The sequence below is a fragment of the Tenrec ecaudatus genome, chromosome X (genome assembly GCF_050624435.1).
Source record: "Tenrec ecaudatus isolate mTenEca1 chromosome X, mTenEca1.hap1, whole genome shotgun sequence".
NCBI classification, from domain to species: domain Eukaryota; kingdom Metazoa; phylum Chordata; class Mammalia; order Afrosoricida; family Tenrecidae; genus Tenrec; species Tenrec ecaudatus.
In genome coordinates, this window is record NC_134548.1 from 72,792,747 (window position 1) to 72,813,574 (window position 20,828).

The following is a 20,828-nucleotide window of genomic DNA, read 5'->3' on the forward strand; positions in this document are numbered from 1 at the left end:
ACAGAAACGAAGTACACTGATTCATGGACACTTTTGAGCTAAAGGGCAAGAAATAGGATTGCTGGTTCTGGAGGACAAATACAAGGCCAGTCCATATGCAAAACTTGATAGGCTCATCTACTGTTCTACAAAGTCTACTTCCTCCCTCAGCCTTCTATGTCAGAATAAGAAAGGACTTTGGAAGGCTAGGTGTTTTGCCCTTCTTTATTACAGGAGGGAGCCCTCAAATGGAGTCGGGGAAGGACTTGGTCAAATCACTCACTGCCATTGAGTAGATTCCAGCTCAAAACAGACTCTCCCTGGAGGTTTCTGAGATTTTTAACTGTTTGTGGGAATAGAAAGCCATATCTTTCTGGTGGATTCAAACTGCTGATCTTGTGGTTAGCACATAACCCACTACACCACTATGGCTGCTGCTGCTACAGGGACCTGAGTCAGTTTGTCCTTTCACTATCCCTGAGGTGTTCTAACTCACAAAGGATACCGAGACAATACCAATGGAAGTAAAAAGGGCATATGACCAGTCACTTTCAAGCTACACTTAGGTTTAAAGAGATGATTGCTACATCCTAGAACATTGCCGCTCTGAGATTCTGTGTCCTTGACAAAAAAGGAGTCGCCCTCAGGAAGTGGGCTAGGGGTGAATCTAAATTGGGAGGGATGGTAGCCTCACCAGAAAGTGAATATTTTTATATTGGGAAAGGGCTAAAGGATCCGGGCAGATTCCAGAGAGGTAGAAACTGATTTGGAAGAAGGACAGTGAATATATTAAGAAAATGATCCCAATTCTGATGAACACGAGGGCCGAGCAAGGATATATGATGAAAAACGTGCTATAGAGTCCTACAGAAGTAATGGATGAAGAGCTGGAGGAGGTGAGACAGTTTAGCTAGGAGAAGTTTCACAGGGGTGGGGGAGCGGGTTGTAATCCCTCTTCAGAAGCCTGAGCAGTTGTTAGAGACACCCAAGGAAGCAATAAGGCAGGGACAAGAGCTGAGATCCACGATCCATATAGAAAGGAGTTCAGATATAAAGAAGAACCCTTCTAAGATTCAGGAACAGGGTTGTTTGTTAGTGTAAAGTTGCGGCAAGGAACAGCAAACATCTGCCAAGGAGAGGCACAGGATCTAGCCCAGCGTGGGGGTGGGGCTTGATGGACCCAATGCAGAGGGCTGAGGACTGTAATGGGGTGGAGAAAGAGCAGGATGCGGCAGGGGCTGGAATGGGAGCCCGCCTTTGGGGCTGAATTTGGTCAAGCCTGGCTCCCTACGTGGCTAAAGTGGAACTGCGGGGCTGGGTGGGGCGAGGCCAGAGGCCAATTAGGAGGCGGGCTTGAGGGCGGGGAGTGGTGCGGAAGCCCGGCCACATAAAGGAGTTGGCGGCGCATTGGGGCTGGCTCTTTCCTGGGTGGGGTTTGCGAAGTCCTGGCCCGTTAGCAGGAAGCCAAGAAATCGCCCCGCCGCTGGAGAGCCACCCAGTCTGAGTCCGGGCCGTCATCCCAAGTCTTGTGTTAATACGTGCCCAGCACTGCCCGGCAGTTCCAGCAGCCACTCACTATGCCCAAGACGGTGAGTGCCAAGGGTGGGCAATGCTAGCGCTTGGGGTCTTGCTGGCCCCCCTGATCTCTTGCTAATGATCAGGAGTTTGCTCAGCCACCCAACAGGAGACGCGGAACCTAAGCCAAGGTCCAGAGTCGGGAGGAGGCGGGTGCCCTCAGAGTGAGAGGGTCTCTGGGCCAGAAGTGTGGATTGAACAGGGCTGACTTCTTTCTCAGATTTTAAGTCCTTGCATCTATAATGCAGTGACAGAGGAAGTTTCTTTGGTGTTCTGGGGTCACTTTTGCCCCTAAGGGGTTGTGGCCATAGAGTGGAGCACTCTGATACTGACAATATTAACCTCATCTCAGGAAGTGGTGCAGTGGCAAGGCTGCTGTTGTTCCAGAGAGGCCAGGATATAGCCACGGAGGGAGCTGCTCGGGGCCGATCCTGCACCTCTGCAGGCAGCCACCGATGATTTCCCACTTGGAGTGGAGAAACTCTTAGGGGCTGCTCTCAGTTACTCAAAAGTAACTCACATACTTTACTAGGAACCAGTCTGAGAGGAGAACTACCCCACTACTTTAGAGAGACTAGAGTCTCCCCTGGGTCGCCTCGCCAGCTACATCCCAAGTCTTAATACTTCTAGCCTCCCTACTTTCTATTCCCTTTTGACTCTGAGTGCCTTAATAGACATTTTCTGAGGTGTGAATTCGCTCTGGTAAGACCACCCCTTTTTAGAATTGTTGTCTCTGGAATTTGGTTTCCACCCTCCAAGCTGTTCTGTGAAGAGCAAAAGCTCTCTGGGATCAGGCCTGAGGGGCCCGGATGCCCTGGAGGGAGGGGTTGGGAATGGATGTGCCTGACTAAGGAGCTCTGCTTGCTTTTGTGCAAGTCATGCCAAATGGCCATGAGGGCCTTTCTCTAGCTCAGGCAGGGCAGGCTGAGCAGGCTGGTCAGGCAGTGACCACTCTAGCTTGAGTTTCTTGGTTCTTACAGCTTATTGAACTCTCCTAAACTATGCAGAGACTTCTTGTCCTCTTCCTAGGACAAACAAAGCCTTAAAGTAGCTGTTCTTAACTTGTGGGATGCGACCCCATTGGGAGGTGGAATGACCCTTTCACAGGGGTTGCCTAAGACCATTGGAAAATACATAAATATTTCACAATATATAATTACATGTTGTTTTGTGATTAATCACTATGCTTTAATTATGTTTAATTATATTCAATTTGTAACAATGAAAGTACATCCTGCATATCAGATATTTACATTATGATTCATAACAGTAGCAAAATTGCAGTTATGAATTAGCAACAAAAAATAATTTTTATGCTTTGGAGTCAGCACCACATGAGGACCTCTATTAAAGGGTTGTTGCATTAGGAAGGTTGAGAAGCACTGCCTTAAAGAGTGCAGATTAGAAGGGCTGAGGGTTCCTGAGGTGAGAAGAATGAAGTGTGGGCACTATGCTGAGCTTTGGTTGCCAGGTTGCTATGCGGCTAACTCTTTGTTTTTTGGATTTCCAGAACCCTGCCCTTCAGAAACACCAACTTTTTAGCAAGTAGGAGGGGGCTTCCAAAAGTTTGTGGAAAAATACAATTAAAACATACTGGATTTTTTTCCATAAAAATTTTGAAGCCCCTGTGTATGTGTTTTCAGTATCTCTTAAATGATCAGTTTTATTACTTGAGGGTTTCCCAGTCCTGCTTTTCAATGCTCTTTCTGCTGCAAGTGAGAAATAATAGTTTCATTATTACTATTTTCCTTTATACTGTGATTTGAGTAAAGGTTTAGAGAGCAAATTTAGGTTTCCAGTTAACAATTAATATACAGTTAGTTTTATGGCACTGACTGAAGTACTCACATATTGAGCATTCATCCCACTACCGTCCTGTTCCTCCTTTTTCCTATTCCTAGCTTCTTGAGGGCAATTACTGCCCTGTTGATTTCATATTAGTGATTGTTGTAAGGACTCCCTGATGTTACTGTTTCCCCTTATAATACTGTCTCTTGTTTGGTGGTGAGTTGAGCCGTGGGTGGGTAGGTGGGTGGGTGGGTGGGCATTGAGTTCAGTTCCAGTCCTAAAGAATGATCAAAGGCTATCGGAGTCTTGGGGCTTCCACCAATCTGTTAGACCAGTAAATCTGTTCTTTTTTGTTGTTTTTCTGGTTTCAAGGAGGTGGAGGCTGAGGTTCATGTGGTGTTTTAGTCCTTTGGATTATTTTCATGTGTCTTTGATTTTCTTCATTCTTCTTTGCTCTTGATAGAGAGAGAGACAAATACACCCGAAAAATCTAACCAGGTTTCAGCAGTCTCAGAGAGGGAAAGGGAGAGGGATAAGAGAGGAGGGAGGGAGGAAGAGCAAGGAGGGAGGATGGAGGAGAGAAGAAGAAGAAGTTTTAGAAGGCTGAGGGTAACATTTAAATTTTGCAATACAGATGATTGTAAAGATTCTTTAAGGGCCCTCTCTTTAGGTCTACCCATCTGTGGTTGACTCCATGAATCCTCTTAAGGATTGGCTTTCCCTAAACAATTGGGTGAGTCTCTGGGAATAGTGTGCCCCATGACATCTCTTCCCTAATGGCATCTTTCCTCCTTGATTCTGACATATTCCACTCTTAAACAGAATTTGATGAGCCTAAAATTTGCCTCAAAGTTATTTGTACCATCCCATCTTAAGTCAAAAATGGCAAGTCACAATGGTGTCAAAGAAGGCAATGTGATGATCCTTCTCATTGATATGAAGAGAGGATGGTTCTCTCCCAACGTATTGAAGATTTCTGAATACTAAAATGCAGACAAACTGAAACATGAATCATTTTGAAGAAGAGGGCTGAGTTTTGATAGACTGGAAGCACAAGAATTTTTTAATACTGTTTGGTTAAAGAATGGTCAATTTTAGGCAAAACAAATCCTAACCATGAGTGTTAAGACCATAGAATCTTAACCTGAAGAGGACTTGAGAGACTATTGACTCCTTCCTCTGATCCATGATAGAGTTCTTAAAATCTCCTGTCTTGACCAAAGCAAATTGTCCCCTGTTTTTAGGCCTTTATTGTCCTCAGATAAAAATAAATGGTTAATTTTGATAAAAGGACCAGCTGGAATCTGGCCTCTTTTTCAGCATTGACAGTGACACAAAATGTCTCCTGTCATTCCTTATCCCAATGTTGGATCATCCAGGTATACACCCTAGAATACCAGCTAGTAACTTTAATGAAGGAGAAGAAATTCCCAGTTCTCTGCTTCTTCTTCACTAATTTGTGTTAGGCTATTTCCAAAGTGTGACAGGTAGGGAAAGGTAGTGAAAAATCAAACCCATTCATTCACATGAACCATGTTTACAGTCTATCAGGAGAGTCAATTTTACAGAAAATTGTCTCCCTTTTCCATACCTGACCTCTAAAATCTGTTATAGCATGTTCTTTCCCACCACCCACCACCCTCTACCCCCAATTTGTGGACTCTGCTTTTGTTTGCTGGTTTCCTCAGTCTGCCTTAGTAGCCAGAATTCAGAAGCTTATTATTAACTGCCATCTATACTTCATGGTGATAATTAAACACTTATCAAAGCATTTCCCCCTCTTTCTACCATCTATTTTTTTAAGCGCATAAATATTTGGCATTGTCTTGGAGTCCCTGAAAAGAGATCGTTTCAAATTTTTGAGATAGTTTTTGATTTCACACTTTAGGATTTAAAGAATGTCAGAGTGAAAAGACTCTTTACAACTATGAAGCCTAACTCTCTCATTATATAATGGGGAAACAGGCCCATAGGTAGGAAGGGACTTACATAGAGGCACCTAGCATGCTAGTTGCAACATTAGGGCTTTAATGTAGATTAGTTAAGAGGTTCAATGTTGGTAAAACTTCTTCAACTGCGGTATGAGTTGAGAGGGGTGCCAACCCACCACCACTAATCACGGGTTTAGTAAGCACAACTGTATGGTTGATATATCTATATGTCATTGAGAGCATGAGAGATAGAGGAGATATTGCAATAAGGAGTCAGACACACTTCATGGTAACATGCTCACCTCAGCCCCACTAGATGGTTAACGTGGAGAGAGGGAGAAGGGAGGGAGGACAAGGGTAAAGGGAAACAGGGGAGGAGAGGGAGCCGAGAAAATGGGTGGTGGGGGGGGGGAAGAGACCAGCGAGTAAGAGAGCTCTCTATCAGTAACCCAGGCCTATATACCTTTTGGGGGCGTGCAAGCCCACTGATTACAGGTAAAGACATATGTCACAGGAGGGGGCTGCACTACAGGTTATACAGCAATGAGAAGGGGTGGTCTAGGGACATGCCCAATAGGAAGAGAGGGCTTGGAGGTATACCTGTGACAAGATGGGCGGACCCTAGATTTCGGATGGGAGCTGGATCTCCATAGGAACCATTATCAGTAGGGTGTAAACCCCACCTGCAGAAACCAAGCTAATGGTCGCAAGCCTTAGGGAGAAGTAATCCATTGTCCCCAGCAGCAGGGAGCAGAGCCTACCCTGTAGTCTGGTGACTAACTGCCTTCAGGGAGGATGTCTGTAAGCATCTGACCTCCCCCCACATTCAATTTACTGGGTTTTCAGTCCTAGCTGACCTGTTAAAGGTCAGGGTAAAGGTGTCAAAGTAGTTATTTGCTGGGACCATTCAAGTATGGAAACATGGAGCCCAGCTCCTTTAAGTATTTGAATGCTACCTTCAATAATAGGTGCTACGTGGACTGTTTATTCTGCCATTCCTTACATTGCTTAAGTCATCCAAGTGGTACTAAAGTGACTCTTGGTGAATAAGTGGAAGATTTTCATACTGTTAACACTTGAACCAGTCCTGCCTTATGCCTCCAGCATTAGGCTAAAGATCGGGAATGGAAGTTGTTTGAATAGGAGACTCTTGGTATCCTGTTTCTCCACTCCTTCAGTGCTCCAGTCAGCTTGGTGAAAGTAGAGATGACAGAGAAAGTGCAGGAACAATCTTAGAAATATTCTTTAGCTATTTCCTTGAACATACCTTTAAGGATCCCTGTTCGGGTTACATGTTGAAGTGCTAACTACTAGGTCAGCAGTTTGAAACCACCAGCTGCTCCTCAGGAGAAAGCTAAAGTTTCTTTTCCCATAAAGATTTACAGCCTTGGAAATCCTAAGGGGCAGTTCTGTTGTGTCCTATATGGTTGCTGGGAGACAGAAATGGCTTGATGGCAATAAGTTTGGTTTGATTTTTGAGCACACCTCTGAGCCAAGAGGAGATGGTGGGACTGGAGGGCCTGTGGTGTTCTTGAAGACATCAACCAACTACACTCTCTTAAGTTAGCCTTAGAGAGGAGAAAATTGCCTAGTGACTTCACAGCAGAAGCATTAGTAGCCCCTGTCTTGCTCACTTTCGTTATTCTCTAGCTACATGTAACTAAACCAAACCGATTCATAGGACAAGGTAGAACTGCCCCTGTGAGTTTCCAAGACTGTAACTCTTTCTATATAGGAGTAAAAAGCTCTGTCTTTTTCCTGTGGACCTGCTGGTGGTTTTGAACTACAGACCTTTTTGCTAGCAGCCCAATACGTAACTACTACGCAACCAGTGCACCTTCTAGCTCCCTGTAACAGTTGCTTAAGAGTTCTTTTAAAAAATAATTTATTTTAATATATATCATATCATTTCATAGTTCAATCGCGTAAAACAGAACTGTACAGTTGCTACCACAATCCTCTACTTCTCCCTGACCTCATCTACTCAAGAGATTGCTTTACTGAATGGTAGAGATGGAAAGGGCTGATGTGATCTAGTCAATCCCATTCTTTTAAATGTAATTCTTTCTGGATGAGCTGAGATGATAGCTGTAATTATTCTGAACTTTGTTCTAATACTGTTGCTTGGTGACAGTCGAAGTCCTTTTGCATCTCCCTTGGAGCACCCTCTCTCACTGATATTTCTATATAAGAAGGGAAAAGAACTGGCTGTCAACATTACTAGGGTTGGATCTATCATGGAGGAGCCCTAGCAATGCAGTGGTTTCGTGTTGGGCTATGATCCACATGGTCAGCAGTTTAAAACCACCAGCAGCTGTGGGAGAAAGTTTGGGCTTTCTACTCCTTTTAATAGTTACTGTCTTGGAAACTCACAAGAGGTGCTATAAGTCAGCATTGACACGATGGCTGTGAGTTTGGTTTTGGTTTGAATCTATCATGAAGAGAATTGCTGAAAATTGGTATCACTTCAGGTTGGGAGCAGTCTGATTTTGATCTTTCAAAAATAGAGCTAAATCTATCCTGGATGACTCTTCCAGCCTACAGTCTTCTCGACCTACTGCCCCTACTCCAGTCTTCTGTCTCAGATGAAAACCAAAGTACAAAGGTAGTCTCCATTTAGGTAGTCAATTGGTCAAGTGAATGGGTGGTCTTGTTATGATTGACTAGTTTTGTTGTTCATCCCTCCTCTATCCCATTTCAAGCTTGTTCATCCATTCCATTTCATGCTTGATAGAGCTGGAAACCTTAAATTCCAAGTTCTAATTTGTGAGATATGTCACTTGGAAGAGTATCTCAGGATTTCATTAATTTGAAAGCTTTGTGTTGGAGAAAAAAAGAAAGTAAGACTGGGATGAGAATTTAGCTTTATGGATAAGAAGATTGTTTTTCTAACCCTCATAAAAGTTATTCTTAGGCAAGTTCTCCTTGGGACTGAACCGATGATAGAGCTAAGATCAAAATCCATTAAGTTGTCTGGCCCCAGTGTAGGGAAGGAACTTTGAATATCTACCTTCTAAATGATATTCACTGCTGAGTACATATTCTTCTAGGCTGAGGCGACTTTCATGGAAGAACACACTTTTCTGAGTATGTAGAATTAACATGGGTTACCTTATACTAAGATGGTTCAGGTTCTGATCATGCCATGGGGAAACAGGTAGGTAAGTGTTCTTTGGCTGTGAAGCTTGGTGATGTGTAGTTCTGAAGGGAGATAGAGAGATGTGATGCTTTCTTGCTTGAGATCAGAACTTGTTGCTCTAATATGCTATATGGAAAAAATAATTTTTTTCTCTTTATCCATATCCAAAAGGGTCAAGCAACTTGTTTGCTGTTGTATTAAGTTGTTAATAGCATTGAAAATAGAACTTGGCTTTCCTAGTTCCTAAGTTAGTACTAGCCAACTGGACATATATACTTGGAAGAATCACTCTACCCTGGTGACAGGCTTCTAGAGAATTGACTCTGTGTTGATTACATTAACAAAATGGCTGCAGTGGAATGTCTCTAAATAGCTTCTGTGGTAGCAGGTTACAGTCAATGAGTGATTAAGTTCTTCTGAGGCCTCAGAATAACTTTTCTCTTCTCTTGCTCCTCTCATCCAAATTCTTCATTTTCTTGTCCTTTTAAATTTTGAGCTCCAATATCTTTGGATTCTGACGAAGTATTCTATTTTGATATTCTTTTTGAGTTAGGAAAACATTATGGTATTTTCTATGGTGACATTTGCTGCTATAGCAACCATTTGAATATAGACTGGTGTATCCTAGCTTCAACTTTCACCACTCACCTTTAGGCCAAGTATGTGGCAGAGAATTTGGGATGTGGGCATTTTGTTATGTATAAAACCCCAAACCTATTGAGTCAATTCTGACTCGTAGTGATTCTATATAGGGTTTCTGAGGCTATACATTTTTTCAGAAGCAGGTAGGCTCATCTTTTCCCCACAGATGATTGGCGGGTTTGAAATGTCAACCTTGGGGCATTAGCAGTCTGTCTAATGCTCACCCTACAACATCAGCAGACCTTGTTTGTATTATGCAAAGCAAAGTGTAATGCTGAGAAATCCTTTCCTGGGTGTATATTGTGGAGGTGATAGAAACCAGGACCTATGGATTGGGTACAAGCCAATGCCTATCAGACTTGGTTAGCATTTCCTTCTCTCTTTGGAGTCCTGTTCTCCTTTTGATATATGAATAAGACCAAATCTTGTTTTTCTTGAGTTAAATTCGTTTACTAAGGAGCCCTGGCAGCATAGCGAGTTACGCTTTGGGCTACCACAAGGTGAACAGTTTGAACTCACCAGCCATTCCACAGGAAAAGAGGCTTTCTGCTCCTGTAAAGATTTACAGCCTCAGAAACCCAAAGTGGACAATTCTACCCAGCCCAATAGGATCTCTGTGAGTTGAATTTGATTCGATGGCAATGAGTTTTGTTTTGGGAAGTGTGTTTGGAAATGGTTTCTAATCTTATTGTCTTGGTTAATTCTGTCTCTCCCTCCACCACCCCACTTGTCCCATGGTACTATTTTAGAAATCTCAATCTGGGGATAGATGAAGTATATATCAAGAGGCACTTACTTGTAATCTGTAACTGAGTTTAACTACTCTGCTATATGGAGTTGAAGGATAGAGGTCAAGATAACAGCCAGTTTGGGTGACATTAGTTAATTTGTGCAACTTTTTGCTAATTTGAAGAGTTTTAAGTGACAAATTCCTCTGCAAGCATTCTTATGGACACTTCTCATCCAGACCAAACTCACTGCTATTGAATCAATTCTGACTCATAGCAAGTGACCCTATTGGATGAATTAGAACCGGCCCTGTGAGTTTGTTGCCATTGAGTTGATTCTGACTCATGATGACTCTGTGTGAAATTTTGAGAACAAAAGTTGCTTCAGTTCTTGCCTTTTAATGCTCTTTTCTCTAACAAGAAAATGTCAGTAACATAAGTATATACAGGAATTATTTGTATTATTGTGTTTTGCTTTATTTCATACACAGATATTGTGGTTCTTATAAAAGGATGATTTTTGATAACCTTACCACAAACAAATCTATCCTCTGCATCACATTTTGAGCATTCTTACACTATTTCAAACTTTTTTCATAACGCTATTTCACACTAACAGACTACAGTAAACATAACTTTAATATGTACTAGGACATTTAAAAAATTGTGAGTCATGTTATTAAGATCTTCACTTTATTGTGGTGGTCTGGCACTGAATTTGCAATATTTATGAATTTGCAATGTTATGCCTGCAAACAGAGCAGTGCAAAGAACACTTCCTGCAAATCTTCATATCTCTTGATGACCAAGCTAACTGTTGCTTGGCAGGTACTCTACCATTTTACTTCAGAGCTGTACTCTGTACTTCTCTGCTAAGGGTATTTGAAGAGCTGCCCTAGCTTGTCCTGAGATGGGCCTGGGGGGAAATCTAGCCCTGTTACCTTTCTCTTAGGGCTGGGAGTTTGCTTCCTGTTCTTAGGCTAGTTTCCAGAGGAAACTGATGACTAAAGGCTTCCTCCCCATGACGGCAGTTTCTGGAACCCTTCCTGATGATTCTCTATCAGCCAAGCCTGCCTTATTTGGCTATTTTCTTCCCCCTTAACTGTCCACTCCCCTCAACTGAGTGCCCTGCTCTCCTTTGGTACAGGGAAGTACTTCCTTAGGTTTAGACAAACTTTTTATCCCTCTCCTTGTTTAAATATTGTTTAGGTTTGGAGGTGAGACTCTTTGATGGAAGAAAAAGTAGGGGAGGAGAAAGGAAGATGGGAAATTTTCTGGACTGACTGAATTTTTCACCAATCTCTTCTTTTAAAATAAAATCTCTTTGGCCCCTTGACGGTACATGGTCACCCACTTGTGGCTACTTATCTACATCACTGACAACCTGGGAGTTGTCTTGATTGGCCTGAAAACACTCAGCATGTGGAGGTGGGGGTAGGGCTGAGAACTTTAGCACCCAAAACTATTCCTCTGAAGTAGATAAAGTTTTCCAAATGGAAGTTCAGTGCTTTGTGTATATTTTCTGTATACCAAACTTTCTCATTTGGCTTTCTTGAGTGAACAGATTCTAAGGTACCTCTGCCTTCCCACCGCTATCCTGAGCCACCCTCTCTAGCCTTAGGCTAGAAGGACCAAACTCTTGGTCCCTAATAGCTAGAGACACCTGTCTGGACGTTTTTTAAAAAGATATTTTTAGTAGAAATAGTACAAAGTAAAAAATAGTGGGAGAAGTCAAGATACCTGTTTTTTTGTCTCTTTGACTTTGGTAACTCATTTTTATGGGTCTTAATTATGGGCATATGAGTTTTTCTGACACCCTGGGTGGTGTAAATGGTTAATATGCTTGGTTTCTAATAAAAAAGCTGGAGGTTCTAGTCTTTCCAGAGATACCTTACCAAAAAAGGCCTGGTAATTACAAAGTCAGCTGTTGAAAGCTCCATGGAGCACAACTCTACTTTGACACACATGAGGTCTCCATGAATTGGAATCAGTTCGACAGCAGCTGTTTTATTAAGAGGCCAATAAAGGGTTCTTATACTGTAACAACAAAGAGCAGTGATTGTTTGGAGAAGTTACCCTCTCACCTTAACAAGGCTCTGGAGTGTCATTTGCTTCCTCCACTATCAATAAGCAGCTTCAGTAAGCTCTGTTCTGGAGGTATTGGTTCTGTTTACCACAGTGTTAGATGGACTTTCTTGAAGAGACAACTTTTGCTGCCTATTTTTGTTCTTTGGTGACTGTAGGGAAAAATAGAAGACTCTTAAATTAATTGTTAATTGTTCAAGCAGGGAAGGGGAAGTCCAAGACCAAGAAATGAACCAAAAATGCATGCAAATGAGGTTTGACTTCCTTTACCACCATCCCACACAACAACCATCTTCTTACCCAAACTCACTGACATTGAGTCAATTCTGACTTCTAGTGACTGGTAGAACTACCCCTTTGAGTTTTTGAGACTGTAACTCTTCTTGGGAATAGAAAGCCTTATCTTTCTCCCACAGAGAAGCTGGTGGTTTTAAACTGCTGACCTTGCAGTTAGCAGTCCAATGTGTTACCACTATGCCACGAGAACCTCCTCCCCACTCTCTGTAAGTTAATGAAATTGTTTTGTCTGATTCTTAAATTGTTAAACTCTCCTTCTCCTTCTTTTGTCTGAGTTACTACTGTAAATATTGCCTTTGGGAAGAGGTAGTCTAAAGAGAGAACTCTCATGAACAGGTATGTGAATTTTGACTCTTTTGTAAAAGACACATTTATTTTTAAATTTTTTATTGTTCAAGGATTTATTAAGTCATAACGTGCAAAACAGTGCTAATTGCATTAGCAAAAGATCAATGTAAAAACACTCCACAATTCTGCATCGATCAATTAAAAAAAACATTTGTTCTAGTGGTTGGAAGGTCCCCCGCTGTGTTCTTGCCAAGGTGTCCGGTGTAGAGAAGGTGGTTAGCACGGAGCTTACCGAACCTCACAGACAGGGGAAGCTACGAAGGGAAGCGGCGTGTCCACGCAGGTGAGGTCGGGTTAGTTAGGTTAGTGTTGGTCATCTGGCAAGACAGCGAGGTTAGAGAAGGTGCCGGTGGAGGCAGCCCCCGCTATTTTATCAACGGTCAGGCAGCCACACACAATCTTTACGCCTAGTTACTAGGGACCTAAGGGGAAGCACTTCATCAGCGTTGAGGAAAGAAACTTGACCACACAACGCACTGGAATCTACAAAACCCGGTCTAGAGCGTTCTCCGTCTATAGTGCAAGGAGACACTGCTCGTGAGGCAGGGGCTCCAGAGGAAAAGCCTGGGCTGCATGGGGGTCGAGCGTGGCCAGAGGTGAGGCTGCCGCTCAGGGAAGGGGTGGCAGGCACGGGGAGCAGGGGCTGGGGACACAGACCACTCCCGTCCGTCTCCTCTGCTGCACTGGACAGAAATTCGCCTTTTGAAAGATTTGACCCGTGACACTTTTATTCAGTTTTGTGATACAATGTAGTGTAAATCAATTGCCACTTCAGATTCTGTCAAAATACTGTCTTCAATCACTTCAAGTGTCCCCGGACCCCCCGCCCCCCCCCAAGAACGCTTCACTGGAGGGAACCCGTGGACAGATCTCTGTTCAAAATCGCAGCAAAAACGAACAAATGGGTTTTTAGAAAATCTACAAAAACCCAGCAGACTGACCCCGTGAGGACAGACAGTACGAGGTCAGGCTGGGCTGGACGGACAGTGATGGGGGGGAGGGCAGGCTTGTCTGCGACACGCCTGAAACCACTGCGGTTTGGGTCAGGAGCCACAGTCTTTGGAGACACAGGTCTTCCCACCACTTCGTGCTCAGTGTTCGCAGCACAATAACGCAACTCAATTCAGAGGGTATTTTGGCAACTCGAGTAATGTGAGAATCGGGGCTTTAAAAAAATAAGGCTTTAATATTAAAGGCTTGTCGTTTTAGGGCTAAGTTTTCTTAGAACTCTTACACTCAACTAAATCGAGAATTGGTCAAAATGGTCTTATGGAAAAACTACTCTGTAACAAAAACTTGTCATTGAATGCAAAGGCTCAACCGTTTGGGGTTTGTTTGTTTTGAGCAAAGCATACAAAGGGTCTGCGGGCAGGGAGGGGCTCTGGCAATTACAACAGCAGGCATTTTCTCTTCCTCTTCTTGAGGGGGGTGGGCGGGCAGAGGACGGCTCTGAAGGCTTCATCAAACATTGTCTTGAGGTCTCCCTGCGTGAGCGCTGAGCACTCCAGGTATTTCACAGCACCAATCTCCTTGGCCATCGCCAGGCCCTGCGGGTAGGTGATGGGCGTCAGCTTCTTCTCCTTCAGCTTCTCGATGGTGTCCTTGTCATCCCGCAAGTTAAGCTTGGTGCCCACAAGGATGATGGGAGTGTTGGGGCAGTGGTGTCGAACCTCTGGGTACCACTTTGCCCGGACATTTTCAAAAGACGCAGGGCTCACCAGGGAACAGCAGATGAAGAACACGGCTGTTTGCGGATAGGAGAGGGGGCGTAATCGGTCGTAATCTTCCTGGCCAGCTGTATCCCACAGGCCCAGATACACCGCTTTCCCATCTACCATAACATTGGCAGAGTAGTTGTCAAAGACGGTGGGGATGTATTCTCCAGGAAACGCATTGGTGGTGTAGCTGATCAGTAGGCAAGTTCTCCCACCACCACGCACCTGATGGCCTGCATCTGGGCCGCTCGCGGGGAGGCGACGGCGGCCACGCGCTGAGGGCAGACCCGGCGTGGGGGGGGGGGGGGCGGGGTGCTGGAGCCGCTGTCCACGCCGCCTTGCGCTCAGCGGACTGCAAGCCGGAGCCCAGCGGCGGCCACCACCCAAAACGCTGGAGGAAAACTGCAGAGAAACAGGAAATGGCCGCTCCCAAGACACATTTATATATATAAATGTCAAGCACACACAACACAAAAGGGTTGGTGATATCCATGCTGTTGTGCAACTTTCATTTTTCATGCCAAATAAAATTTTAACGTCTGTATGGGCTCATGAGGAGAAAGATGGGGCTTTCTACTGCTGTAAAGAGTTACTGTCCAGGAAACTCACACAGTCAATTCTGTCTTGTCCTATAGGGTTGCTATGAGTCAGCATAGACTTGATGGCAATGTGTTTGGAGCGCTTTTGTTGGCTCATAAACAGATTATCAAATGGGTGAAACACAAAATCTTCATAAATAAAAGGCCCACACTTTTTGAGTGGAAAACAAAGAACATTGTAGGGACTTGGCTGCTTGAGAAGGAAAACTTTTGGAGAAGGTAGGACTTGAAAAACCTTTCTGTTGCTATGAAGGATGATGAAGACGACTTCCCTTTCCAAGCTCAATAGTCAATTAGAGCTTGCTGTGCTTTTGCTTGTGCCTAAATGATCTTAGTGGAGTCATTGGTGGTAGGTTACACCACTTCTCTGTTTTTAATATGGCCGTGTACTGTGTGGGGTAGTATGATTCTGACTGATAGCCTTGCTCCCCAAAAGACTTCTGGTTGCTGGAGATATCTAAGGTTAAGGAAAGAGGGGGTGTGTGTGTGTGTGTGTGTGTGTGTGTGTGTGTGTTGGTAGTAGGCACATGGCTTTGCCAGTCTTCTGAGAACTGAGAAGACCAATTAATTATCAGTGACTTTGGAATAGGACTCTTGCTACACTTAACAGCCCTCTTCTCCCTGCCTTCCAACCAGGGATCTTGTCCACATGGCAGAAAAGTGTAAATTTACAGAGTACTCATTCAGTTGTGAAATACAAATAAATATTCAACATATTTTGGGAAAAAAGCTTGGTGGCTTGAGAAAATGGATTATGTTGAAGGAACTAGGCCAGTGAGAATTTGAATTACCAGAAAGGCCACCTCAATTCTGATTTGCCCACTCATGGCAGGCCCTACCCTTTCCTTGTCTTCTTAGTACCTAGACTTCTACTAGCTTTTAATCCTATAGCCTCTACATCCTTAGGTTGACCCCAGCTAGACCTTGCCTAAGGGCCACTGGGTTCATTATTGCTTTCCCCTTCAGACAAACAGGAAACTGCATGCAAGCTCTGAGTGATTGGAGTTTTCTGAATCCTTGTGGGGGCAAAGAAAGCAAACCTCTGGAATCTGAATCTAAAGAGGGCAAGGGAATGACATACTTTTTTTTGCATTTGCTACTGGATAAAGTTTAGGTCCAAAGTATTTCCAGGCATTTATTGTAGTCTGGGCTTATAAGAAGACCTGTCTTTCAACATTTTCTGGCTATGTGGTCTGAGGAAAGCCCCTTAATCCCGTAATCTTCATTGGTAAAATGGGGATGATAATGCTTCTTTTAGAGTTGGGAAATGTGGATCAGGTAACATTGGAAAACTCTCAAAAGTTACTTCGGTAGAAAATGAAGCATACAAGATTTTGGTTTATATCATTTAAAGTGTTTTATTTTCTTTTTGTTGAGAATATGTATAGGAAAACATGTACCAGTGCAATCCACATGTACAGCTCAGTGACATTGACTACAAACTTGAATTGTGCAACCATTTTCTTTCTTTCCTTAGTCGTTCCTCCCCATTAACTCTACTGCCCTGTAAGGTTCATAACTAATCTTCCAAGTTGCTGTTAGCAATTTGATTCCATGTAGAGGAACCCCAGTGGTGTAGTGACTATGTGTTGGGTTTTTAATGGCAAAGTCTGCTGTTGGAAACTGTTGCAACAGCTCTGATGTGTCCAGGGTCTCTTGGTCTCTGAATTGAAGAATGAACTCACAGACCACAAAATGGCAAGCAGAAAGCAAAGTTTTTTGAAAAGGAAAGAAAGACACCCGATGCAGCAGATGGCGACTCAAGTGAGTTGTAGCTGAATGAACAGTGTCTATGGGGTTTTTATCAGGTGTGCAGTACTTGGCCTGTCTGTATCTCCAGGCTATGAACAGACCAATCCCAGGACTATATCTCTTTCTCAGGTCCAATCATAAACCTAATCATTCTCTCCCTTTGACTGAGTCTTGCCTGGGCATGGACAAAGAAATATGCAAGCACAGGTCAGTAAAAAAAAGTGTTGCATTTAATAACCTTGGGAACAGCCTAGGGGTCTGATGCCTCCAGGTTTAAGATTATATTGTCCTAGGTTATTGAGATCACCCTTCCAATTACCCTGGCTCTCCCAATGCTTCCCACTACTGGGCCTTTTCCCCTCACTCTGCCTGAGGGTTTTCAATCTTCTGTCTCTCAAAACCAACCACTTGGAGGGGGAAAGAGGAGGCTTTCTATTGCTCATAAATGAATTACATTCTATAAAACTCACAGGGCATCTACTCAGTCCTATAGGGTTGCTATGAGTCAGCATAGACAATAGTAGTGAGTTTATTTTATTTAATTTTATAGATCTTAGAAGAACATAATACGCAGGCAGACATTTCTTATTTGTAAACTAAGCTATTATTTGGGTTTAAGCAGACTTTGATCAGGCATCAAAGAACAAAAAAAAATCATATTGTATGCTCACCTCCCTGATATGACCACTGAAGACAAATGGGTGCATGAGCAAATGTGGCAAAGAAAGCTGATGGTGCCCGGCTATCAAAAGATATAGCGTCTGGGGTCTTAGAGGCTTGAAAGTAAACAAGCGGCCTTCTAACTCAGAAGCAACAAAGCCCACATGGAAGAAGCACACCAGCCTGTGCGATCACAAGGTGTCAAGGGATCAGGTATCAGGCATCATCAAAACAAAAACTATTACCATCGTGAATGAGCGGGGGAGTGCGGAGTGGAGACCCAAAGCCCATTTGTAGGCTACTGGACATCCTCTTACAGAAGGGTCTTGGGGAGGAGACGAGCCAGTCAGGGTGCGATGTAGCAATGACAAAAAAAAAATACAACTTTCCTCTAGTTCTTAAATGCCCCCCCCCCACCAACTGTCATGATCCGAATCATACCTTGAAAGTCTGACTAGACCAGAGGATGTACACTGGTATAGATGGACAGGGAATCTAAGGCGGATGGTCCCCACAGGACCAATGGTGTGAGTGGCGATACTGGGAGGGAATAGGGAGGGTGGGTTGGAAAGGGGGAACCAATTTCAGGGGTCTACATGTGACCTCCTCCCTGGGGAACATACAACAGAAAAGTGGGTGAAGGGAGACGTGGGACAGAGCAAGATACGACAAAATAATAATTTATAAATTATCAGGGGTTCATGAGGGAGGGGCGAATGGGGTGGGAGGGGAAAAAGTGAGGACCTGATGCCAGGGGCTTGGGTGGAGAGCAAATGTTTTGAGAATGATGAGGGCAATGATGTACAAATGTACTTTACACAATTGATGTATGTATTGATTGTGATAGGAGTTGTATGAACCCCTAATAAAATGATTGAAAGAAAAGAAGGCTTTGAGGGGATATTTTTTATTTAAACTTTAAAGATCATCCTTAGTTTATCTAATAATTTCATTAGTTCATCCAGTTACAATAAAATCTTGAGTGCATGAGAATTAGAAATTCTGTCTTGCATTTTTTACCTTTGACCAGGCTTCTTCTCGAGCATCTTTGATCAAAATATTTAGTAATAGTTGCCAGAAACTACACAGTTGTTCCTGGAGGCAATTTACTTGCAAGCTTTTAATACTCCAGGCACTACTCAAAGAACTAGGAGGTACAACCAAACTGCAAACCGAACTCACTACCATTTGACTCATAGTGACCTGATAGGTCAGGGTAAAACTTCCCTTGCAAGTTTCCAGTACTTTAACTCTTTACAGGAGTAGAAAGCGTCATCTTTCCCCCAAGAAGTGGCTGGTAGTTTCAAACTGCGAATCTTGAGGTTAGCAGTTCATTGAGTAAACCACTATGCCACCCACAGAGGCTCCTACTGGAGGTAGAGCAGAAACACTAAATATATTATTTGGCCAGTTAACTGGGACGTCATTTGAAACCTTGACCCTAAGCCTCTAAACCAAGGAACCAAAAGCTGTAAAGTGTGTTTAGTTATATATATGAGCAGCTACTTTTTGTTGTTGGAAATATGCTTATCACATAATTTATGCCAATTCAATTTTTAAAGGTGTATTATTTATTGATAGCACTTAAAACAATCAGTTGTGCAATTCTATCTTCAATCAATGTGATTTTCCACCACTGTAAATGGAAAATGGAAATAGAAACAAGAGCAATAACCACTACCTCCCTTTCCCCTTCTCTTCTGACTCCGTTAGGTTAATGTGTTAGTCTGGGTGTATTAGAGAAACAAATCCACAGAAACTCAGATGTACAAGAGAGAGATTTCTATAAAGGATAAATGCACATCAAGAAAACATCCCAACCCAGTGCTGCCCCAGATCACAAGTCCAACATTAACCCATATGTCCGATACCAATCCACAAAGTCCTCCTCCAGCTCACAAAACACATGCAGTGATGCCAACTGCAGGAGGAAAGCCGAATCAGTGAGTATGTAAGCATCTCAGCCCCGGCAGGGGTTTCCACATGACTGTTCCAGCACCCAGAGCTGCATCGGGGTATCTCCATGTGGCTTCTCCTCAGGGATGTCTTGCAGGAAGTGAGCCTTGCCAGCTGAAGCAGGGAACTGGCTAAGGCAACTGCACCCTGGTTTGACCATCAGAAAGCAAGATACCCAAGAACTAGAAAGGTGAGGCTCACTAAGCCATTTATCTCTCTGCCCTTCAATTAACCCCACATGTGTTTCTCAGCCAGGTTGGCAAAATAAACTATCTCAGTTAATTAACTTAATAAGCAAAGCTAATAAACTGTTTCTATATGTTTGTCTCTTCTTATCTTTTCACATGTGAAGTAATAAAATATTTGTCTTTTGTAATTAACTTATTTCTCAATCTTCATTCATCAAGACTTTATTTTTCCTACTGTCTAATTGTATTCTATTGTGTGTATGTGTTTACATACATATTACCTTTTGTTTATCCATTCAGCTATCAGCTGTTGATGGACATTTAGGTTGTTTTCCTCTATTGTGCACAGTGTTACACTGCATATCAGTGGAGAAATATCTGTTAAGTGGCTTTGCAATATTCTATTGACAAAGGCAGAGTGTGTCAGTAAGTGAAAGAATTTTCAGGTTATCATTGAGAATATTGATGATCCTTAAAAGAATAAATCTCAATTATGAGAACAAGTTCACTTCTGTGGGATAGCTAATTTATAGACCACTTTGGACTAATGAGGCATTACCATATAATTGACTTTAAATTATCCATAATAAAACTTTCTCCTCTTACTGACCTGTTGGCTGACCTAAGCCATGTGAGCCCATCTAAATATATCCAATATATATTTTCAAAAATAGAGTGTTATATTAGGTTGCTTGTTGTTGTTAGGTGCCATGAAATAATTTCTGATCCAGTGACTGCGGTAGTTATATAATCTGTTGCTAACTGGACAACATTAAGAGTTAAGGGGTGGAGTATAGCCTGTCAACCAGGTTGCAGCTCGAGTACCTCATTTAGAGGTACTAAGGAAATAATTAGCTTGCTAGAGGCACAACAGACAGACACTCTCCGGGAGACATTCCTGTTGACCAGACACATGGAGCTACGTGAGAGTCCTGGAAATTGAGCCACGTGGAGACACCTGCCAGTGTTGAGATGCTTCCACAAGACTGCCATGAATCCACCAGACTTTCCATCCATGGGCCTGTGATCTTCCTGCATTCTGCATCATTGCATGTGTTGCCTGAGTCTGAAGAGGAATTCATGGGCGAAAATAGAACTTCCGGGCTAATATTGCATTCATGGATTTGATCTGTACTGGGTTGGGATGTTTATCGATGCATTATTGCTTCTTCATATAAAGCTCTTTCTTATACACTTATGATTTCTTCTGCATTTGTTTCTCTAATCAATCCAGACTAACACAGTGACCCTATGTACAACAGAATGTAACACTGCCCAGTTCTGTGCCATTCCTCAAAATTGTACCTATACTTGAGCGCATTGATGACCCACTGTGTCAATCCATCTCATTGAGGGCCTGCTGCCTCCATGTCCTGTCTCTTGAAATCATGTCCAAATTAGCGCATTGATGGACCCTCTGTGTCAGTCCATCTCATTGAGAGCCTT

The 20,828-nt window shown here is 43.1% G+C and overlaps 1 protein-coding gene and 1 pseudogene across 2 annotated transcripts in view; one reads left to right on the top strand and one right to left on the bottom strand.

Annotated features, from left to right (window-relative positions):
* Window positions 1-20,828, top strand: part of MSN (moesin) — a 202,830-nt gene that overhangs the window by 21,509 nt on the left and 160,493 nt on the right. The window contains exon 1 of one of the 2 annotated variants that reach the window (XM_075539282.1): window positions 1,389-1,568. The exons of the other annotated variant lie outside the window; for it this stretch is intronic. Coding sequence (XP_075395397.1) covers window positions 1,557-1,568 — 12 coding nt within the window. The 5' untranslated portion in view covers window positions 1,389-1,556. Of the gene's footprint in view, window positions 1-1,388; window positions 1,569-20,828 lie in introns of those variants that run through there. 2 annotated transcript variants of the gene reach the window in all.
* Window positions 13,591-14,466, bottom strand: LOC142434074 (ras-related C3 botulinum toxin substrate 1 pseudogene; annotated as a pseudogene).